Source organism: Hypanus sabinus, unplaced genomic scaffold, assembly GCF_030144855.1.
Source record: "Hypanus sabinus isolate sHypSab1 unplaced genomic scaffold, sHypSab1.hap1 scaffold_131, whole genome shotgun sequence".
In the NCBI taxonomy this organism is placed as follows: domain Eukaryota; kingdom Metazoa; phylum Chordata; class Chondrichthyes; order Myliobatiformes; family Dasyatidae; genus Hypanus; species Hypanus sabinus.
In genome coordinates, this window is record NW_026779378.1 from 214,792 (window position 1) to 238,054 (window position 23,263).

General features: G+C 41.6%; 1 protein-coding gene across 6 annotated transcripts in view; it reads right to left on the reverse strand.

Moving 5' to 3' along the window:
* LOC132386779 (NACHT, LRR and PYD domains-containing protein 3-like) overlaps positions 1 to 22,487 on the reverse strand; it is a 46,355-nt gene extending 23,868 nt beyond the window's left edge. The window contains exons 1-7 of one of the 6 annotated variants that reach the window (XM_059959111.1): positions 22,368 to 22,485; positions 18,495 to 18,681; positions 17,712 to 17,879; positions 8,941 to 9,033; positions 2,354 to 2,520; positions 1,286 to 1,457; positions 1,121 to 1,186 (exon numbers count right to left, since the gene is read on the reverse strand). In XM_059959111.1, coding sequence (XP_059815094.1) covers positions 1,121 to 1,186; positions 1,286 to 1,457; positions 2,354 to 2,520; positions 8,941 to 9,001 — 466 coding nt within the window. In that variant the 5' untranslated portion in view covers positions 9,002 to 9,033; positions 17,712 to 17,879; positions 18,495 to 18,681; positions 22,368 to 22,485. Of the gene's footprint in view, positions 1 to 1,120; positions 1,187 to 1,285; positions 1,458 to 2,353; positions 2,521 to 8,940; positions 9,034 to 17,711; positions 17,880 to 18,494; positions 18,685 to 20,208; positions 20,307 to 21,638; positions 21,876 to 22,367 lie in introns of those variants that run through there. The other 5 variants (XM_059959112.1, XM_059959109.1, XM_059959110.1 and 2 more) reach the window with 5 other exon arrangements.
* Between the last annotated feature and the right edge of the window lie 776 nt (positions 22,488 to 23,263).

Here is a 23,263-nt window from a genome sequence, read left to right on the forward strand (position 1 = left end):
GAGCTGCTCTGTGGTTGAACAGACCAGTTGGGATGTTACCTGCTTTTCTAATTAAAGTGATGTTATTATTACTATTCTGTGACTGGAACTTCAGTGACGCCCAACTCTACGAAAAGATCATCTGCGGGAACTGGGGGAGTTTAGAAAATGGTTCAGGATGAGGCTGTTCAGGAGGGGGCAGTGCCTGGCAACAGAAGGTTTTGACTTATTGGTGTGAAGAAATATAAGATTATTTTTCCATTCTCCAGATCGCCCCTTCTCCACTCAGACTCCGGTGGGGATCTGTAGTTGCAGGCCCCAGAGCAGTGTGACCACCTTCCTCAAACTCGCCAGCTCTCTGCCTCTTTCCTCAAAATGTCCTTTGAAAACTCTCCCTCTAGCAAACACGTTTCCCTGTGTCTCACTGTGTTCTCTGTCACAGTGTCAACATTTACCTGGTCAGATCCTGTTGGCTCAACAACTGAACCGCCCGACGCAAATTACAACCGTTGGTGGAAACAGAGGTCAAGTTTCAACTTAATGAAATTTGCTTCAGCCTCATCTGGGTCATTGCGTACCGTTCCGATCACCACACTACCGGAGGGATGTTGAGGCTTTAGAGAGGGAGCAGAAGAGATTTACCAGGATGCTGCCTGGTTTAGAAGCATTTGCTATCATGAGAGGCTGGATGAAATTAGCTTGTTTGCTGTGGTTCATCAGAGGCTGAGAGGAGCTCTGACACAGGTTCACAAGATTATGAGAGGCTTGGATAGAGTGGACAGAGAGAATCCGTTTCCCACAGTTGAAATGTCTATTACCAGAGGGAATATATTGAGGGTGAGAGGGTGTAGAATGAAGGGGGATGTGAAGGACAGCTTATTTTTTTTAAATTAGACAATCGTGGCTGCCTGGAACACACTGCCTGGTAAGGTGGTCGAGGCAAATTATTAGAAGCTTTTAAAGGACTTTTGGACAGTCATATGGATGTAAGGAAGATTGAAGCATGTGGACATGGTGAAGGAAGGAGAGATCAGTCTTCAGGTTTGTTTGATTTATTTCTTCGCTGATTCAGCACAATATTATTTGCCTAATGGCCTGTTCCTGTGTTATACTCTTCAATGTTCAATGCATGTTCACTTACCTTTCAGCTCACTGAGAACCTTTAGTAAAAGTTGAGTGGAAATTGGTCGATGGGAAGGATCACAACCTGTTTAAATATCAACAAATTGAGGGAAATCATTTTTGTAACATTTTAAAGTGTGCTGTATTCAATCCAAATTTAAATTAATCTCTGATATTATCTCACCATATATCTGTAATTCCTTCAGTATTCTGTCCAGCTTTGGGACACCAATCCGCATTTTCACAAAGGTTTCCCACATCACCCTCCGGGCGCGGGAGCCTTTCTCCATCACCAGGCTCAGGAGGAGTTTAGAACTGTCCGCCCGCTCTCCCTTATCAGCGAGATCAGAGATTTTCTGTGAACAGTAACGGTGAACATATTGGGGACTGACAGATTCACACAGAGAATGAGACGTAAATGATGTGCTCTGTAACGGGATCACACTGAGCAGTCACCCGGACGGGTGCTGGTCCTATCTGGACATGGACATGCAGAGCACACGGAGGGACATTCACCGTGAACCTGGTCCACCAGTCAATGAGATCCTGGCTGGTCTGTGACCACTTCATTGATGTGGCTCCAAATCCATAAATATTTCCTCACCGGATTTGACCGTGTAAAACAAAATCAGAAAATAACGATCACAGATGAAGAAAGAAGTCAGGAGGGTTTTTGTATCAGCGTGAACAGTCTCTGGGAAGTTGCAGAAATGATGATGTGATTCATCTCCTCAGTCCGCCAGTGTCCAACATGACAGCGGATTTCCGGCTGACACCTGATGCCTTTCCTTTGCCTTTTCCTGTGGAGGTTTATTCAGTGATTACACATTACAACATGGCAGTATTCCCCGATCCACACTGTTTGCAGTTACAGATTGTCACAGAATGATCTCCACCCAGAGCAGAACACACTCGAGCTCCTGTGGCATCCGGTCGTAATGCCCCGGTTCTCACTGAATCCTGCCGTCACTCTGTACACTCTTCCCGAAATAAAAATTTCTACCGTATTTCCATTTAAGCTCGTTTATTGCAACATCATAGAAATGTTGCCTACTCGCCTCGCTCTGAACATTGAGCCACCAGCAGGGGTATTTACAACTTTTTCAATCATCGCTTGAGATTCACATTTTTAAGAATTATATATATTTATTTCTGATTTGTTTTTATGCTTTATTATCCGATGAGTGAGAATTCCGACACCCATCAGTCCTGTGATGTGTGAAAATTCAAACCCATTCTCCCTCCCACTCACCCGATGTTCCTCTCCGCTGAACTGATTCTCGGCCGTTAACGCCAGGCTCACTCCGTGCACCCCTCCTTCCATCGCCTGCTCCAGCCTGTCCCGGTAGAAATCCGTCAACCGCAGCAGCTGGGAATCGTTCCAGCTTGCCAGGAGCTCGGTGATCGCTGAGCTCAGACCTGTGAAGGAAAATAATTAGGAGCATTAAAGAAATTTCAACACCATACTGGGTGGTAACTTTCTCTCTGGAACCTGAAGATCACAGCAAAACATAGTCCGGGGGGTCACGTGATGACGTACGATCGAGACGCGGGAAACCAGCTCCCGTAAAAAATCAGTAAATTAATGTTTACGTGAAGAAAAGTTAGTAAATACTTAGTTAGTAAAGTTACATAAACTACTCCGGATTGTTTCAAACTATGTCTCATGAACAGAAGATGAAGAAAACTACTACCGTGAAGACAACGCAAGTTGGAACAGAATCAAGGGCCGCTGCTGCCAGAGAACCGCGGACTCAGGTACATTTTACCTGCGGTGATACAGAACAGGAAACTGCGGCAACATCGCCCATTTCCAAAGAAAAAGACCAACAAGAACTGCGCAAACGCGAGCAACTCGAACTACAAATCCCAGTTACGATTGAAACCGGAAGTGAAAGTGAATCTGCGGCCGATTCGGATTCTCTGGATAAATCAGACGAAGATGGAGGTAAAAGTTTTCCTGGAAATATAGAAAAAACTTTGATGCAAATAATGCGTAAATTAGAAAAAAATAAACGCATTAAAAGAAATTAAAAAAAAGATAAATATGGAGATTATTTTTGATAAAATGATAAAAAGACAGGAAAAAATGGAAAAGAGAATTATAGACTTGGAAGCCACAACGGAAGACATGGTTGAAAGAATGAATAAAACGGAAGATAATATCTCTGCCTGGACATTAGAAAGAAAACAATTGTTGGAAAAAGTGGATAAGCTTGAAAATTTTAGCAGACGAAACAATATTAAGATTGTTGGACTTAAAGAAGATATCGAAGGAGAAGATCCAATAAAGTTTTTTCAAATATGGATCCCTGAAAGCTTGGAAATGGAAGAAGAAACTCTAATTGAAATTGAAAGGCCTCATAGTGCCTTAAGATCAAGACCTCAAGCTGATCAAAATCTGCAACCAATTTTGATAAAATGCTTAAGATACTAAGATAAAGAAAAGATCCTGAAGGCGGCTGCCCAATGTGCCAGAAAGAGTAAAGGGACATTGATGAAAGAAGGGAAAGCAATTCTTTTCTATCCTGATATAAGTTATAACTTTATGATGAGAAAGAATGAATTTGACGCAGTGAGAAAAGCTTTATGAGAAAAGGGTTATAAGTGCATAATGCGTCACCCAGCAACACATAATTTTTTTGGAGGATGGAAAAAGATTTTTTACTGATTATCGAGAAGCGGAGGAATTTGCACAAAAACTCGTAGTTATTCGCTAACTACACATAGAGATTTCCAAGTGTAATGGATTAAAGATGAAGACAGAGACAGTGAATGGAATTGATGGATATTTAAGGATGATACAGGGGGAGACAGGCAAAATTTGAGAAATATTAACTGCAAGTAGTATTTCTTCTTTTTCTTCTCATATATATACTTCTCTATGTCGCGGGGGAGCTGGAGGAGCTTCGGATCGATTGCTACGGGATTCACGTGTGTAATCATAGCGATTGCCATGACCCGTACAACAGAGGGGGGTAATATTGTGTTCTTTTTTATCCACAACATTAGTAGGGGGGTACTTTGTTTTTTTCTTTATAATCTATTTTTCTTCTTTTTTTTGCCTGGATGATCGGTGGGGACACACATAGCAGCATGGAGAATTTTAAAAAGATTCCCCAAGGTACCACGAAAGTTGAAAGATTAGGTATTATTATAGATTGGAGTAACCCAATTAAAAATAATGACTAATTTACTAAATTTTTAAAGTTCTAATGTTAATAGGCTTAAAGGACTGGTGAAAAGTAAAAGAATCTTAACACACATTAAAAAAATGAAAATAGACATTTCTTTTTTACAAGAAACACACTTAATAGAGAAAGAACATCAGAAATTAAAAGGAGATTGGGTTGGAAATGTTATTGCAGCTTCATTTAACTCAAACGGGAGAAGAGTTGCAATCTTGGTTAATAAAAATTTACCAATTAAAATACAAAATGTATTAATTGATTCAGCGGGGAGATATGTAATTATACAATGTATTTTTTTTTTCTGAACTATGGACTCTTACGAATATTTATGCACCAAATGAAAATGATGTAAAATTTATACCAGAGGTCTTTTTGAATTTGGTTAATACACATGACAAAATATTAATAGGTGGAGATTTAAACTTTTGTCTAGATTCAGTTTTAGTTCGATCAACAAAGGTTGTCACAAAATCAAAATAGCAAAATTAACTTTATCATTGAAGAAAGATTGATATATGGAGAAGAATTAACCCAAAAGTAAGAGATTATTCATTTTATTCAATACACATAAAACTTATTCAAGGATAGATTTTTTTTCCTATTAACAACAAATATTCAAGACTGAAAAATTATGGAACATAAAGCAAGAATATTGTCAGATCATTCTCCTTTGATAATGATAATGATAGATAAAGAGGAACAAATTATTGATGATTTAATTCAATATTAATAAAATGTAAAGATTTTTGTGATTTTATGAAAAAGCAGATTCCGTTTTTTTAGATACAAATTCACATTCAGTTGATGATAAATTTATATTGTGGGAAGCAATGAAGGCATATTTGAGAGGTCAGATAATACTTCTAAAATTAAGGAATATATGATAGAAATAGATCAATTGGAAAAAGAGATTACAAAATTAGAAGAAAAACGAAGACAACTTGTTAATAAGAAGTTACAATATAATACATTTCAGATATATCGAACAGAAAAAGCAATTATGAGAACTAAACAGAGATATTATGAACTAGGTGAAAGATCACATAAGGTTCTTGCTTGGCAGTTAAAAACAGACCAGACTTCTAAAACGATAAATGCAATTCGAACAAGAGTAAATAAAATAACTTCGAAACCTTTAGAAATTAATGAAACTTTTAAGAATTTTAGAATGTATAAATCAGAACCACAAAATGATACTGTCAAGATAGAAAGGTTTTTATCACAAATAACTCTTCCAAAATTGAATTAGGAAGAACAGAAGGGATTAGATATGCCTTTTACATTAAAAGACGTCGAAGAAGCTCTATGATCATTTCAAAGTAATAAATCCCCAGGAGAAGATGGTTTTCCGCCTGAATTTTAAAAAAAGTTTAAAGATTTATTAATTCCTCCTCTTATGGAGTTAATACACCAAGCGGAAAGAATGCATAAACTTCCAGAATCTTTTTCAACAGCTATTTTAGTAGTATTGCCAAAAAAAGATAGAGATATTTTAAAGCCAACATCATATAGACCTATTTCTTTGTAATACACTGACTATAAAATAATAGCAAAAATCTTATCTAACAGATTATCTAAATACTTACCAAAATTAAAACACATGGATCAAACAGGATTTATTAAAAATAGACAATCGGCAGATAATGTATCTCGGTTATTTAGCATAATTCATTTGGCTCAAAAGAGGGAGGAAATGAGTGTGGCAGTTGCTTCAGATGCAGAAAAAGCATTTGATAGATTGGAATGGGATTTTTTATTTAAGGTATTTGAAAAATATAGATTAGGAGTATCCTTTATAAAATGGACTAGGAGTATCCTTTATAAAATGGATTAAAACCTTAAATACTAATCCCAAAGCTGAAGTAGTGACAAATGTTCAAATTTCAACACCATTTCAGTTAACAAGGTCAACTAGGCAAGGTTGTCCATTATCACCTGCTTTAGTTGTGTTGGCGATAGAACCATTAGCTGAATTAATTAGAATGGACCCAGATATTAAGGGTTTCAGAGTTAACCAGGAGGAATACAAGATTAACATTTGCTGATGATGTTCTGTTTTATTTAACAAACCCATTGTACTCGTTGCGTAAATTATCCTCTAGATTAGAAGAATATGGGAAAATATCAGGCTGCAAACTAAATTGGGATAAAAGTGAAATTTTACCTCTTACTGAAGGAGATTATAGTCAATGTCGATAAATCACTCAATTTAGATGGCCGATAAACGGTATAAAATATTTAGGTATCAGAGTTGATAATGATATACAGAACATACAAATTAAATTATTTACCATTATCGAAAAGAAATCAAGAAGATCTTGATAAATGGATGATATTACCAATAACATTAGTAGGTAGAGTAAATACCATAAAAATGAACATATTCCCTCGATTACAATACTTATTCCAATCACTACCAATACAACTTCCCCAGAAGATTTTTCAAATAAATATGTGAGGAAGTTCCTTTGGAAAGGTAAGATGTCAAGAATATCATTGGAAAAATTGACATGGAAATTTGATCTAGGAGGGTTACAACTTCCAAATTTTAAGAATTATTATAAAGCAAATCAACTTAGATTTATTGCATTTGTTTTTGAGAAAGATAGACCGACATGGATTAGAATAGAACCAGATAAAATAGGAGAAAATACACCAGAAGATTTTATATATAAATGGGAATCTAAATGGATATGGAAAAAGAAAGAATCTCCTGTATTAAAACATTTGATTGATTTCTGGAATAAGATAAATGTTGATGACGAGATACAGAAATCTTTATTAGCAAAGAGATCTTTAATTCAAAATAGAAATTTCTTTAACAATGGTAATCAACTTTTATATAATTGGTTTCAGAAAGGGATTAGATATATAGGAGATTGTTTTGAAGGAGGTATATTAATGTCATTTGATCAATTAAAGAATAAATGTATAATATATAACAACACTCTTTTTTGTTACTTCCAATTAAGGGCTTATTTAAGAGAAAAATTGGGTTCAAAAACAGGCAATTAAACAAGGAATCCATAAGTCAAGACAAAAATGGGAAATTGACTTGAATATTAAAGTTGAAGAAACAAATTGGTCAAGACTATGTCTTGATAGAATGACAACTACAATAAATGTCCGGTTAAGATTAGTGCAATGTAATTTTTTACATCAATTATATATTACACCACAAAAATAAATTAATTAAACCCAAATTTATCTGATCAGTGTTTCCGATGTAACCAAAAAATTGGTACTTTCTGACATTCTACTTGGTCTTGTTCTAAAATTCAACCTTTTTGAACAAATTTAAGAGTTTTACTGGAACAAATTATTCGAACACAAGTTCCACATAACCCAATATTATTTTTATTCGGCGATATTGAAGGGATAAAACCAAAACCCAAATTGAATAAATATCAGAAAGAATTCATAAAAATTGCACTGGCAGTAGCCAAAAAGGCTATTGCAGTTACTTGGAAATCGGATTCATACTTAAGTATAGATTGTTGGAAGAATCAAATTTCCAGCTGTATTCCACTTGAAAAAATTACTTACAGTTTAAGAGATAAATATGAAACATTTTTGAAAATTTGGCGCCTTTATTAACAAAAGACAGGATTAAATATATAGGTGCTCCGAAGATAAAATAATTGGTTATTTGGGGAAAGAAATTAATATATATACTAAAGTTATTATGAACTCCGTGGAGCATGTGGGGATCTTCTGATATTCAGGCATTCTTTCTTTCTTTCTTTCTTTCTTTTTTCTTCTTTTTCTTTTTTCTTTTCTTCAATAGGGATGTTAGGGGGGAGGGGTAGATAATTTTTTTTCTTTCTGTAAACATTTGAAAACTCAATAATTTTTTTTTAAAAAAAAACAAAACACAGTCCGAAATATATATATGGGAGAACGGGTTTGGGCCTGAGGGTAGGGGTCGCCGGGGTGTAGAAGGTGGTATAGTTCCATCTGTTGAAGTCTGCTCTTTCGTGTCCCCTGGAAAATACCTCCCTGTTTTGAAAGGACTCTGCTTATTGCTGAGAATATAGTAACCATCACCATCACTCTCCTGGTACTGCCCATCACCACCGCTTTGCTCTGGGTTACTGTCTGCCTGCCTGGACAACCCCTTCCTCAGCAAATCTCTGGCATATCTCACAAAATGCTGCAGGTACTCAGCAGGTCAGGCAGCATCTATGGAGGAGAATAAACAATCAACGTTTCAGGCCAAGGCCCTTCATTGGACTGGAAATGAGGGGACAGAAATTCTAGATATTGTTACATTACTTTCTGTTCCCCGTGGTCTTGATCTGAAATGTTGACTGTTTATTCCTCTCCATGGATGCTGCCTGCTGCTGAGTTCAGCCAATATTTTGTGTCTTTGTGTTGCCCAAAACTGTCATCTTTCGGAGAATGTCTTGTCTTCTGGTGTAACTCGCTATTTTAATGTGCATCACAATCTGTCAGAGGAGCAGGAGCAGACGGTAACTGTACTCCTTCCATGTGTGATTGTGTTTCCCCAGAGATGTCAACTCTCTCTCTCTCTCTCTCTCTCTCTCTCTCTAATTTCCCTGCTCAGATTTCACAAATATTTTGTGAATTGCCTATATTGCATTAAACACAGACGCAGAATCCGCAGAGTATTTATAAATTTAAATACCCGTGTCCTTTCTCGATGTTGACTTCACTGGAGCTCTTCCACTGCTCGAACCTTGACGCATTTTGGTGAGAGGTGTGATCAGTTTTTACTGTTCTATAACAAAACAAAACAACAGGAGGGACAGACATTAATTAAAGGAGAATACTGTTTTGTTTTTGAACGGAGGCAAACACTTCCAAACATCTTGGGCCGATCCACTGAAGCCTTGACATGGCCGGATCCACCTGCACCCATCCACCCACAGTCACACAATGTCCATTTCCGATCTCTCCATGCATCGCACACTGGGCCAGGATTCTCCAGGGTATCTACTCTCTGTATTGCAGGCAATTCCCTGTTAGGAACCAATCTTGTGTCCTGGACCAGGAGTGTTGCGTCTACAGAATGCAGAGGCAGATTGAGCCGTCAGCGCCCACTGTTTTGGTTCTCCTACCACTGGTGGCGCTGTGGTGAGTAATGGACAAGTGTTACAACAGTGTGGGGTGAAACATTCCTGCTGACGATGAGACGATGCCGACGATTCCTCTCGTCACTGGATTATACAGATTTCTCAGCCACACCTGATTCCCACCGTCTCCTTTCAGGTTAACATCGCCTGGCCTTGACACCTACGGCAATATATGATTTGAGTCGATAGAGAGACAGTCTGACATCCTGAACAATGCAATATTACCTATAGCATCGTGACATCTTGTCCTGAACCACTATAGTTTTTTTTTTTTTCCGGCAGGATTTTAAGACCATTATTAGCTCCAAAACTCTGTTAAGATTTCTTTCAGCATATCACCTAACTATTATCAGATAGTAAGTTATATGACACCTTGTCAAACACAATGACAACATGCTATACATCCAGAACAACAAGTTGGGAAAAATCATTAAAATAAATAAAATAAGATGCTGGAGTTATTCAACAAGACAGAGAGTATGTTAATATTTCAGGTGGAAGACCCTGTATCAGAGCTGAGCCTGTGTGTAGGAGCCATGTATCTGTTCTCTATCAACATTGCATCCTGCGTTGTGTATTTATGATGTTTTTTATGGTAACTAGTCGCATCAGTGGGGGTGTGGTACGTACAAAGGGAATCAGTTATGTATCTGTGCTTTGTTCCATGCCGTGCACAGCCCTAATGACCTTCCTTCAGACAACATTGGTGGCGTGGGGAGGGGAGACTTGCAGCTCGGGCTACTGCCGACCTTCCATAAAAAACATACCTTGCCCAGGCTTGCGCCCTGGAAACTTCCCAAGGTGCAAATCCATGTCTATCGAGACTAACGGGGGCCGACTACACTACCAAGCTGGGGACTGACGGATGTCATATATTTTGTTATTATCCACTCAAATACGCTGAACTTAAACTTGGGTTCAGATCAGTTTCATCGCTTCAAGATTGTATGTTTACTGATTGTTAATAAAGGATCGAATACTTATCACTGACATTTGTAACAATCATTATTGGATTTGAGGGCACGTCATGTAAGTAGAACAAATTTGTGGGGGCTCGCCAGCAATGGCAAATTAGCTTGGTTACATTTCACCGCTACATTCTCAACAAATGTTTCTCAACCTGCCGATCATTGAAATATTCTGAGATACTGAGTATTTTGCTTCAGTTCTCACCAGTGAAAAGGCCCTTGGCAATTGTGGGGATGACTTACAGTGGACTGAAATAAATGTACAGACTTTAAGAAAGAGCATGCGCTGTATCTTTTGAGAGGTGTTAAGTTAGATAAGTTGCCGGGACTGAACGAGATATACCCCATGCAAATGTAGGAATCGAGGGAGGAGATTGCTAATCCCCTGACGATGATCTTCGCATCATTAATGAGGTGGGGAGAAGTACCAGAAGATTGGAAGTTTGCAAACGTTGCTGTTTTGTTCGAGAAATTGAGTAGAGATAACTCAAGAAATTATAGACCAGTGAGTCTTACTTCAGTGGTGGGCCAAATTTAGAGAAGATCCTGAGAGGCAGGGTTTATGAGCATTTGGAGAGACATAATCTGATTAGGGATAGTCAGCCTGGCTTTGCCGAGGGCAGGTCATGCCTTATGAATCTGACTGAATTCTTTGAGGATGTAACAAAACACACTGATGAAGGTAGAGCAGTGGAAGTACTGTATATGGATTTCAGTAAGAGGTGAGCAAAGGTTCCCCAAGGAAAGCTCATTCAGAAAATAATGAGGGATGGGATCCAAGGAGACCTTGCTTTGTGGATCCAGAATTGGCATGGCCACAGAAGGCAAAGGGCGGCTGTAGATGGTTCGTATTCTGCAGGGATAATGATGACTGATAGTGTTCCGTTGGGTCTGTTCTGGGACACCTTCTCTTTGTGATTTTTACAACTGACCCAGATGAGGAAGTTGAAGGATGGGTTAGTAAGTTTGCTGAAGACACAAACGTTGGGAGTGTTGTGGATCGTCTACAGGGTTGTCAGATGTTACAGTGCAACATCGATAGGGTGCAGAATTGGACAGAGAAGTGGCAGATGGAGTTCAATACTGATAAGCGTGAAGCGGTTCATTTCGGTCAGATTCCAAGATAATGTAATATTAATGGTAATACTCCTGTCAATCTGGAGGATCAGTGAGATCTTGGGGCTAGTGTCGATAGTACACTCAAGGCTGATGCACATGTTGACAGTGTTGATAAGAAAGCATATGGTGTGTTGACATTTATCAGTCACGGAATTGAGTTCAAGAGCGTGAGGTAATGTTACAGCTATACAAGACCTTGATTAGATCCCACTTGGGAATACTGTGTTCAGTTCTGGTCACCTCACTACAGGAAACGATATGGCTGCTATAGAGGGAGCACAGAGGAGATTTACAAGGACTTCCTTTGGATCCAGAATAACAATCATTTTGTTCTCTTTTACACTTGTAAACAATCTTGAATCTTGAACCTTGGGGATAATCCCACGACCAACCACATTATCTATGCTCCCACTTGATTTCATAAACTCCTACAATGTCACCCTCATTCTCCTCTGGAATAAAGATCCAGCTCGGCCAACCTCTGCCTATGACTCGGCCCTCTAGTCCAGGCAACGTCTTCAGCAATCTCGTCTGCACCCGATCCAACTTGATAGTATATTTCCTACAGCAGGGTCAACACAACTGTACAGAATACTCTGTGTCGCCACACCAACAATATAATGCCCATAATCCAGAACTCAATGCCCTAACTGATGAAGGCCAGCATGATTAAATCCTTCTTTTCCACCCTCTATACTTGCACGTCCACTTTCAGTGACTGTACTCTTGTACTCCCAGGTCGCTCTGTTCCACAACATTTGGTGCCCTCCCATTCACTATACCAGTCCCACCTAGTTTGACTGTCCACAATGCACCATCGCTCACCCGTCCAAGTTGAAAACCATTTGGCATTGCTCAGCCCATCTCCATAACTGACCAAGATGCCTTTGAAATTCATTGTCACCTGTTGCCTGATAAGCCAATCACCCGAATTTAGTCTCCGTCTGCACATGACTGTGTCGCCACCCACAGCTCTCATTAAGTTTGTCGACGGCACCGCATAGATTGGCCTCCTCTCAAGCAATAACGAGGTGGCCTAAAGGCAAGAGGTCATCTCTCTGACACAGTGGTGGCAAAGTAACAACCTTTCACTCAATGTCGCAAAAACAAAGGAGCTGGTTGTGGACTACAGGAGGAATGGAGACGGTGTAACCCCTATTGACATCAGTGGATCTGGGGTTGAGAGGGTGAACAGCTTTAAGTTCCTCGGCATCCACATCACCGAGGATCTCACGTGGTCTGTTCACACCAGCTGTGCGGTGAAAAAAGCATAAAAACACGTCTTTCACCTCAGACGATTGAGGAAGTTCGGTATCGGCCCCCAAATCCAAAGAACTTTCCACAGGGGCACAATTGAGAGCATCCTGACTGGCTGAATCGCTACCTGGTATGGGAACATTCCTTCCTTCAATTGCAGGACTCTGTAGACAGTGGTGCGGACAGCCTGGCGTATCTGCAGTTGTGAACTTCCCATGATTCAGGACATTTATAAGGACAGGTGAGTAAAAAGGGCCCGAAGGATCATTGGGGACCAGAGTCACCCCATCCACAATCTATTCCAGCTGTTACCATCCGGGAAATGGTACCGCAGCATAAAAGCCAGGACCAACAGGCTCTGGAACAGCTTCCTCCACCAGGCCATCAGACTAGTTAACTCACGCTCAATTGAGTGTACTCTGTATTATATGGACTGTTCAATATATTATAAATTATTATAAATTACTTTCATTGCACATTTGGACCGAGACGTAACTTTAAGATTTTTACTCCACATGTATGTGAAGGATTTAAGAAATCTACTCAATTTAAGTCAATTCAAACTTGCTCACCGTGCCATGTACATGCATATACAAATCAATGGCATGAATTAATTACAGAGGTCTCGACACTGACACAGACATCTCACTCATCACAGGGCTCCATTCGCTAAAACCATCTTCAATCATCTCCCTCTGCTTCCTGTTCTCGATCCCGGTGTGAATCCACCTCGCCAGCTCCCTGTGAATCCCACGTGACCGAACCTTCCCGATCAGCTGCCATGCGGGATCTTGTTACAGACCTTACCTAAGTTCAGATGAAGAACATCACTGCCCAACTTCACCTAACTCCCTAGTTAACTCTTAAATAATCTCCAAAATACTTCACTGACATGATGTCCTAGTGGACATTTTGGACGGTGATCTTCCGATAACCAATGTCCAACATCACGGGATTGCAGCTTCACCGCAGACTGAGGAAATTCCGATCCCATCTGTGGAATTACCAACCTGGGCTGTAGCCCGTATACTGCCAGTTCCATATCCTCAGAGTCACCAGCCCAATATCATCACGCATACAAAGACGCTTTGGTGCCGGTGATTTGCCGTGGTGTTCCTGCCATTTCCGGTTCACAAACTAGCGTGGAATGACAACCTAATAACCCTCTGCCGGGTCCGGTGCTCAGGCTGGTTCCCCGGTCTGTATAGAGGATGCGGATACACTTCAGCCTGACCCCAGCAGCTAAACCGAGCACATTTGATGACGACCTTCCTGCTGTGTGGGATCTTGCCCAGCACAGCTGGCTGCCATGTTTCCTGCAGTGTAGCAGGAACAAACTGTAAAATTATAAAGTAGAAAATGCTGGGAACTCGGTGCATCAGACTACATCTGCGAAAGGAGAAATGGTGGAAGAACCAGTTCCAGAACTGAGACTGCCCGAGATGCTGCCGATCTGCTGAGCGTTTCCAGTATTTTCTGCTCTTCATTTTAAATTTCCTGCAACTGTAGTATTTCTCCCTCTTCATTTTAATGCACAGATAGTAAACTGATTGCCACCCTAAACTGTAAATACCATCCCACCCCAACCACTCTGTTAGTTCTGAGTTCATTCTGACCCTGGTGTAAAACATTTCGTACAGTCAATGATCACAGCATCCTTTCCTCCCACTATCACTCTGTTACATTTGCTGCTGACGCCACTGTCTCTCCGCTGAGAGGCGGTGACCACAGAGCGATAAAAAGTGCAACACTTGCTGCAGCTCTGAAGGGCCGTTACCCTGGAATCAGAGTAAATGGCTCACCGAAAATAAACAAAACATGAAATAACAAACTCAACTTCAGATGCTATGGGTTACATTATGGGAAAGGTTAACACTGTAGCCATTTTGTAACGGTGAAACTAAAATTGAAATGGCTGCTTTTTACCCTGCCACGTGCTGTGTTCAATTAAACCTCTGGTAGTCCTAACTGTCAAAAAACAATTCTGGAAAAGATGCAAAGCAAAACTTCACAATGAAGGCAAGTTTGAAAGAGAGACTGCTGAAATATATCATTGTAACAATGGGAACAGTCTTGGCAGAGGTTGAACAAGATGGATGATATATATCACTGAGGTGGTGGGATACAGACTGGACAGAGGTTGAACAAGATGGTTGATATATATCATTGAGGTGGTGGGATACAGACTGGACAGAGGTTGAACAAGATGGTTGATATATATCATTGAGGTGGTGGGATACAGACTGGAGAGAGATTGAACAAGATGGTTGATATATATCATTGAGGTGGTGGGATACAGGCTGGACAGAAGTTGAACAAGATGGTTGATATATATCATTGAGGTGGTGGGATACAGGCTGGACAGAAGTTGAACAAGATTGTTGATATATATCATTGAGGTAGTGGGATACAGACTGGACCGAGGAGTAACAAGATGGTTGATATATACTGATGGGATACAGGTTGGACAGTGTTTGAACAATATGTTTGATATATATCATTCAGGTGGTGGGACAGAAACTGGACAAAGGTTGAACAAGATGTTTCATATATATCACTGAGGTGGTGGAAAGCAGGCTTGTCAGAGGTTGAACAGGGTGGTTGATATATACCATTGAGGTGATGGGGTACAGGCTGAACAGAGGTTGAACAAGATGGTTGATTTATATCATTGAGGTGATGGGATGCAGACTGGAGAGGTTGAACAAGATGGTTGATATATATCATTGTGGTGGTGTGATGCAGACTGGACAGCGGTTGAACAAGATGGTTGATATATATCATTGAGGTGGTGGGATACAGGCTGGACAGAAGTTGAACAAGATTGTTGATATATATCATTGAGGTAGTGGGATACAGACTGGACAGAAGTTGAACAAGATGGTTGATATATATATATAATTGAGGTGGTGGAATACAGACTGGACCGAGGAGTAACAAGATGGTTGATATATGCTGATGGGATACAGGTTGGACAGTGTTTGAACAATATGGTTGATATATATCATTCAGGTGGTGGGACAGAAACTGGACAAAGGTTGAACAAGATGTTTCATATATATCACTGAGGTGGTGGAAAGCAGGCTTGTCAGAGGTTGAACAGGGTTGTTGATATATACCATTGAGGTGATGGGGTACAGGCTGAACAGAGGTTGAACAAGATGGTTGATTTATATCATTGAGGTGATGGGATGCAGACTGGACAGAGGTTGAACAAGATGGTTGATATATACTGATGGGATACAGACTGGACAGAGGTTGACTAAGATTGTCGAAATATATCACTCAGATGATGGGGTACAGGCTGAACAGAGATTGGATAAGATGGTTGACATATATCTCTGAGTTAACCTCTTTGTTAATCCTCTATAGAATTAAATTCCATCTTCTGCAGCCCCGTGTTGCCCCAACCACTCACCACCCCACCCTTGTCACTATTTCCACCTTCCCACCTCCCCCTCACCTGGATCCACCCCTCACTTCCCAGATCTTGCCCCATCACCACTCATCACTTATTTTCTCTGACTATTTCCCGCCAACTCTCAGTCCAGAGGGAGGGTCTCGGCCCGAAATGTTGACGGTCCATTTCCCTCCACAGATGCTGCCCGACCCACTGAGTTCCTCCGGCAGTTTGTTCTTTGGTCTGTATAACCCATGTTAGTATGGGGAGCGGGATTTTACACCATATTCCAAGTACAAGCTCAACTACGCCCAAAGAAGTGAAGTCATGTCACTCCTTTACACAATAACATTTACAATAAGCACAATGTACCTTCGACCTAACCCCCTACCCACTGCCGGGAATGTGCAACAATCCTTGTTCCAAGCCTGCACCGGTATCGGTTCCCAACTTCTCTGACACAACACTGCCGAATGCATTGGTGCTTCTTCCTGCAACTGCTGTCAAGTTTACGTAGTCCATTTACTGACTCGAACTATCTTTCTTCATCTCAGGAGGTCATATATCCACTGACATCTTGTATGAACCCATTGATTCCCACAGTTACCTGCACTGTACCTAATCCATCCCTTCTCTCAATTCCTCTGTCTCCGCCGCATACGCTCTCAGGATGAGGCTTTTCATTCCAGAACTAATGAGATGTCCTTCTTCTTCCCCAGCAATGCTGCCCTGATCCGCATTTCCTCCACCCATCTTCCGTCTGCCCTCAGCCCATCCACCCGCGGCTCCACAAGGGAGAGGTTTCCTCTGGTCCTCATCCACCACACCACCAGGTTCTGCGTCCAGCGCACAATTCTCCGTAACTTTCGCCATCTCGAACGGGATAGTAGCAACAAACATATCTTTCCCTCACCCCCAACCCCACACTTCCGCACCCTACGCGACTCCCTCGTCCATTCTTCCTTCCCCGCTGATCGCCCTCCTTGAGGTTTTCCTTGCGAGCGTCACATGTGCCAGACCTGCCCCCAGGAAGCACAAGTTCCTCTTTATATTAGATACTGTCTAATCTTGCTGTTAACATTGAGTTTGTTACAGGTCCCCAGAGTCTGCAAACAGGTGGTTGTTAGGAAGCAGAAGCTGACTGTGAGAAGCTGTTTCTTGGACTTGAGTTCCGCGCTTAGTGATGTTCCCGGGGTTACACCTATTACTACTTGTCGTGTATATCGATAATTTGGTTGCGAAGGTACAGGGTTAGTCAGTCGGCACAAATTAAGTTCAAGCAATTACATTTCTGAAAGATAGTAAGTATAAACAAACCCCTCTCATTCCCGCTCCCCACTCAGAACTGACCAAAAACTACTTCAAAACACGCAAAAGTTTGAAATGAGCAAACACTGAGGGAATATGAGTGGCTTTAAAGAGCCGGGCTGCGGACAACACATTACCCGACTTGGAGTGATTGCAGCTGGGTCTGACAGAGGCATACCTGGCACATTCAGTCTCATTCCAACTGTTTCCTACTTCCTTTGTATAGATATGTAATGTCTAAAGGACCAGTGTTTGACTAAATGAGACTCACCAGACTTTCTGCTGACCGAATCAATGGAAACTCTGAGTCAGGAGGCTTCTCTCCAGTCGGTGCTCTCAGTCTTCGGGCTGGTTCACTTGTTGCTGTCCCATCGTTTTCAGTCGTGGTTTCCTTCCAGTTGCGGTTTTTCTTCCAATAAATCTCTCACCGCAGGTCTAACTTTAACCAGAGAGATAATAAAGCACATTAACAATACAAATGGGAAAACAATATTTCCGTTTATCGAAGTTTAAATGTTGAAGACAGATATAACGATCTGAAAGAACAAATCTGAAATTTCCCCTCGCACTTCCCAATGCCTGATATGGGATACGAAGGGGTCATCGTTCAGTTATGGTCCGACACAAGATGTAGGAGGAGAATTAGATGATTCTGTCCATCGAGTCTGCTCCACCATTCAAACATGATTTTTATTCCAACACCATATTCCTGCCATCATCCTGCTATTGAGCAATCACGAACATATTAAAATCTACCATAAATATGCGCAAAGGTCAGCCTCCACCACCCTCTGCGGCAACAGTTTCCACACAGCAGCCATCCTTTGGCTGAAGAGATTTTTGTCAAGCAAGACTTCAGGCCCGGATGGTGTCAGCCCCAGGATGCTCAAAGCCTGTGCCCCCCAGCTATGTGGAGTACGTCACCATGTCTTCAAACAGACCCCGAGTCTCCACAGGGTTCCTGTGCTGTGGAAGACGTCCTGCCTCATCCCTGTACCAAAGCTGCCGCGCCCCAGTGGCTCCAATGAATACAGATCGGTGGAAATGACCTCACCCATCATGAAGACACTGGACAGTCTTGTTCTGGAGTAGCTGTGGCCTATGTTTAGCCCCGACGAGGAGTTGAGGATGACTTCTTCTACCTGCAGAACCTTGTCTATGACCACCTGGACAAGCCGGCGAGCACTTTGGGGGTCAGGTCTTTTGACTTCTCCAGTGCGTCCAACACCATTCGCCCTGCCCTGCTGGGTGAGAAATTGACAGTGATCTTCCCTGGTGTCATGGAATATTGATTACCTGACTGGCAGACCTCAGTACGTGCGTTTGCAACACAGTGTGTCAGACAGAGTGGTCAGCAGCACTGGGGCTCCACAGGGGACTGTACTGTCTCCCTTTCTCTTCACCATCTACACCTCAGACTTCAACTACTGTACAGAGTCTTGCCATCTTCAGAAGTTTTCTGATCACTCTGCCATAGTTGGATGCATCAGCAAGGGAGATGAGACTGAGTACAAGGCTACAGTGGGAGACTTTGTCACATGGTGCAAGCAGAATCATCTGCAGCTTACTGTGGTGGACCTGAGGAGCATCAAGGCACCAGTGAACCCTGTCACCATCCACAGAGTCAGTGTGGACATGGTGGAGGATTACAAGTACCTGGGGATACGAATTGATAATAAACTGGACTGGTGAAAATACACTGAGGCTGTCTACAAGAAGGGTCAGAGCAGTCTCTATTTCCTCAGGAAACTGAGGTCCTTTAACATCTGCCGGACGATGCTGAGGATGTTCTACGAGGCTGTGGTGGCTGTTGCTGTTGTGTGCAGGGGCAGCAGGTTGAGGGTAGCAGACAACAACAGAATCAACAAACTCATTCGTAAGGCCAGTGATGTTGTGGGGGTGGAACCGGACTCTCTGACAGTGGTGTCTGAAAAGAGGAAGCTGTCCAAGTTGCATGCCATCTTGAACAATGACTCCCATCCACTCCATGACGTACTGGTTAGGCACAGGAGTGCATTCAACCAGAGACTCATTCCACCGAGATGCAACACTGGGCATCATAGGAAATCATTTCTGCCTGTGGCCATCATACTTTACAACTCCTCCCTTGGGGTGTTAGGCTTGTCCTGGACTTAATTCAACTGGCATAATTTACTTACTATTATTTAATTATTTCTGGTTTTATTTTGCTATATTTCTACTCTATTCTTGGTTGGTGCAATTGTAACGAAACTTAATTTCCCTTGGGATCAATTAAGTATGTCTGTCTGTCTGCCTTTCTGTCAACACAATTTTAAAGGTAGGCTTCTTTATTCTGAGAATGTGCTCTCAGATCACAGACTCTCTGTCTAATGGAAGCATCATCTCCATGTCCACTGTATCCAGGCCTTTCAGCATTCGGTAGGTTTACTTAACCATACATCCCCCTCACCACCCCTACCGTCCCTCTGAACTCCATTGACCATAGGTGCAGAACCATCAAATGCTCCTCATACATAAAACCGATCATTCCTGAGATTATTCATGTGAATAAGCATCAACTGCACTGAACAGATTCCCAGGAACAACAGGCAAATGGATACCAGAACAATTTAGTGCCATTTCCATTCCCAGGTTAAATCAGGTCAATTTCAGGAAATATAACACATTCCAGGGTGTAATAATTACATTCCAGAATGTAATAAAAGGAAACTGGAATTATGGGGAACACTCAGCAGGTAAGGAACAGCTGTGGGGAGAGGAATACATTTGACGATTGAGGTTCACACCTTTCGTCACAATTACTTCAAACATTTTCAGTTTTTACTGCAGATCTCCAGCATCTTGAGTTTCTGTTAGATTTCCACTGCCTGGCAAACGTGTGACACTGAAGGGGAATTTACAAATACGGTTTGAAAAATGAACCCACAGACCAGAAATACTCACTCAACACCTTATAAGCCTGGGCAAGTAGACCCCCGGGTTCATTTTACTTGATCTAAAACAATGATATCCCATGATCCAACCTCACAGGGTCACACAGCTGAACCTGTCACTTACCGACGCCAGAAACCTCGCACATCGTCCCCACATCTCACAGCAAGTGGTGTATTCAGGGATATACCCACAGCCATTGTCCAGATGCCCGAGACTTCTGATTCATTTGGAAGGAGGAGCATCATGTCCCATCTGTATAAGTACTAAGAATTACAGCCCAAACCTCAACTCTTGGACTGCTTGTTACCGGTATAATGATGCAGTGTTTCAGCCAATCAGAGTTCAGAAACTAACACTCCATCAACCTATGGCAGAATGGGAGCATGATGATCATCTGACTGGACCAATGATCGGGCTGGAAAACCTGGGCATGTGTCACCAGATACCGGGGATACGTTTCACGTTGTCTCCGGCAGCTAAACTGAACACAATTTATCATTATCTTATAGTTTAAAGAGGTCTGGCCCAGCACAATTGGCCATCACATTTCCTGTAGGCTAACAGGAATAAAACGCTTTTAATCTAACATTGAAATAATAGTGCTGGAAACTCGTTTCTTCAGATTAGATTTGTGGAAAGAGAAACTGTGGAAGACCCAGTATCTGAACTGGGACTGTCCAAGATGCTGCCCGATCTGCTGAACGTGTCCAATGTTCTCTCTTTTTACTTTAATTGATGCACAACTATTGACTGATTACAAGATGTTTGTGACGGCCTGAACAAAGTCGCACAAATGTAAGTCCCACATTCATTAGTTTTGTCTTCATTTCAACACAGGGATAATACAGTCAATACAGTCAGTGCTCAAAATCCTCCCCAGCCCACTATCAGTCTGTCACATCTGCTCCCGAGGCCGCTGTCTCTCACTGAGGGACCGTGACCAGAGAGCGATAAAAATGAGCACCACTCCCTGCAAGTCACATGGGCTGTTACCCTGGCAACAGAGAAAGTGGCTCTCCAAAAATGAAAAAAATAAATGAAATAACAGACTCACTTTAAATGCTGTCAAGATTAACACTTCGCCATTTTGTAACGTTGAACCTAAAATTGTAATTATTGATGCCATACAGACTGTCATTGGGGTGGTAGGATACAGGCTGGACAAAGTTTAAACAAAATGCGCGGGGAATAAGCAGATGGGACCAGATGGGAAAAGGGATCATCAATAATTTTCTCTTCATTCCAACACAGGAATAATTCAGTACACGCAGTCAATGCTCACAGCATCACCACCACCCCTTTATCAGTCTGTTACATCTGCTCCTGACGCCACTAACTCTCACTGAGCAACGGTGACGAGAGCGCGATAAAAATGTTTACCACTCCGTACCGGTCACATGGGCTGTTATCCTGGCAATGCAGAAAGCGGCTCTCCAAAAGTGACCGAAAATGTAAACAGGGTCAATTTCAAACGCTGTGAGTCTCGTTATGACAATGTTAACATCATTCAATATTGCATGTGCTTGTTCAAAATAAGTCTGTGAACCTTGGCTTTCATTAATTGATGTGACCTCCCCCCACCACCGACACCGCCGCGCCCCCAATCCCCCGTACAGCAATAACTTCAACCATATGCTTCCGTTAAATGTTGATCCTCCTGCACATCGGCTTGGAAGAATTTTATGTCATTCCGACTTACAAAACTGCTTCAACTCTGGGATGTTGGTGAGATTCCTCGACGGAACTGCTGCTTCAGGCCATCCCACAATATTCCAATGGGATTAGCGTTAGGACTTTGACTCGGCCATTCTAATTTTCTTTTGAAATTATTTTCTTATTGATTTACTGCTGTCTTTTGGATCATTGACTTGTTGGGTTATCCAACTTCAATTAAACTTCAGTTGACAGAGTGCTACCCTGACATTCTCTTGTAAAGTGTCTTGATATAAAATTAACACATAGTTATTTTATAACATTGAAACTAAAATTGTAATGTTTGCCTTTACCTTACCTCAGGCTGCATTCAATAAATCCTGTGCCATTCTTAGGTAACAAACACTGATATTGAGGCAAAAAACTTCACAATGAAGCGACAGTAATAGTTTCAAGGATTACAGCTCAAACAGCAACTCTCCCAGGACTCCTTGCTACCAGTAATATGATACAGTGTTTCGGCCAATCAGAGTTCAAAACCTAATACTGCGTCAACTTATGGCAGAATGGGAACCTGATGGTCATCTGACTGGACCAATGATCAGGCTGGAAAACCTGGGCGTGAGTCACGAGATACTGGGGATACGTTTCACATTGTCCCCTGCAACTAAACCGAATTCAATTTATCATGGTCTTTTTGATAAATCAGGTCTTGCCCAACACAACTGGTCATCACGTTTCCTGTAGGCTAACAGGAATAAAATGTTTTTAATATAAAATTGAAATAATAGTGCTGGAAACTTGTTTCCTCAGATTAGATTTGTGGAAAGAGAAACTGTGGAAGACCCAGTATCAGGACTGGGACTGTCCAAGTTGCTGCCTGATTTGCTGAACGTTTCCAGCATTTTCTCTGGTTACTTTAAATTATGCACAATTATTGACTGGTTACAGGATGTTTGTGACGGCCTGAACTAAGTTGCAGAAATGTAATGCCCACATTCATTAGTTTCGTCTTCATTACAACACAGAGTTAATACAGTCGTTACATTCACTGCTCACAAAATCCTCCCCACCCCACTATCTGTCTGTTACATCTGCTATCGAAGCCCATGTTTCTCACTGAGGGACCGTGACCAGAGAGAGATAAAAATGAGCACCACTCCCTGCAAGTCACATGGGCTGTTACCCTGGTAACGGAGAAAGTGGCTCTCCAAAAATGACAAAAAATGCAATAACAGACTCACTTTAAAAGCT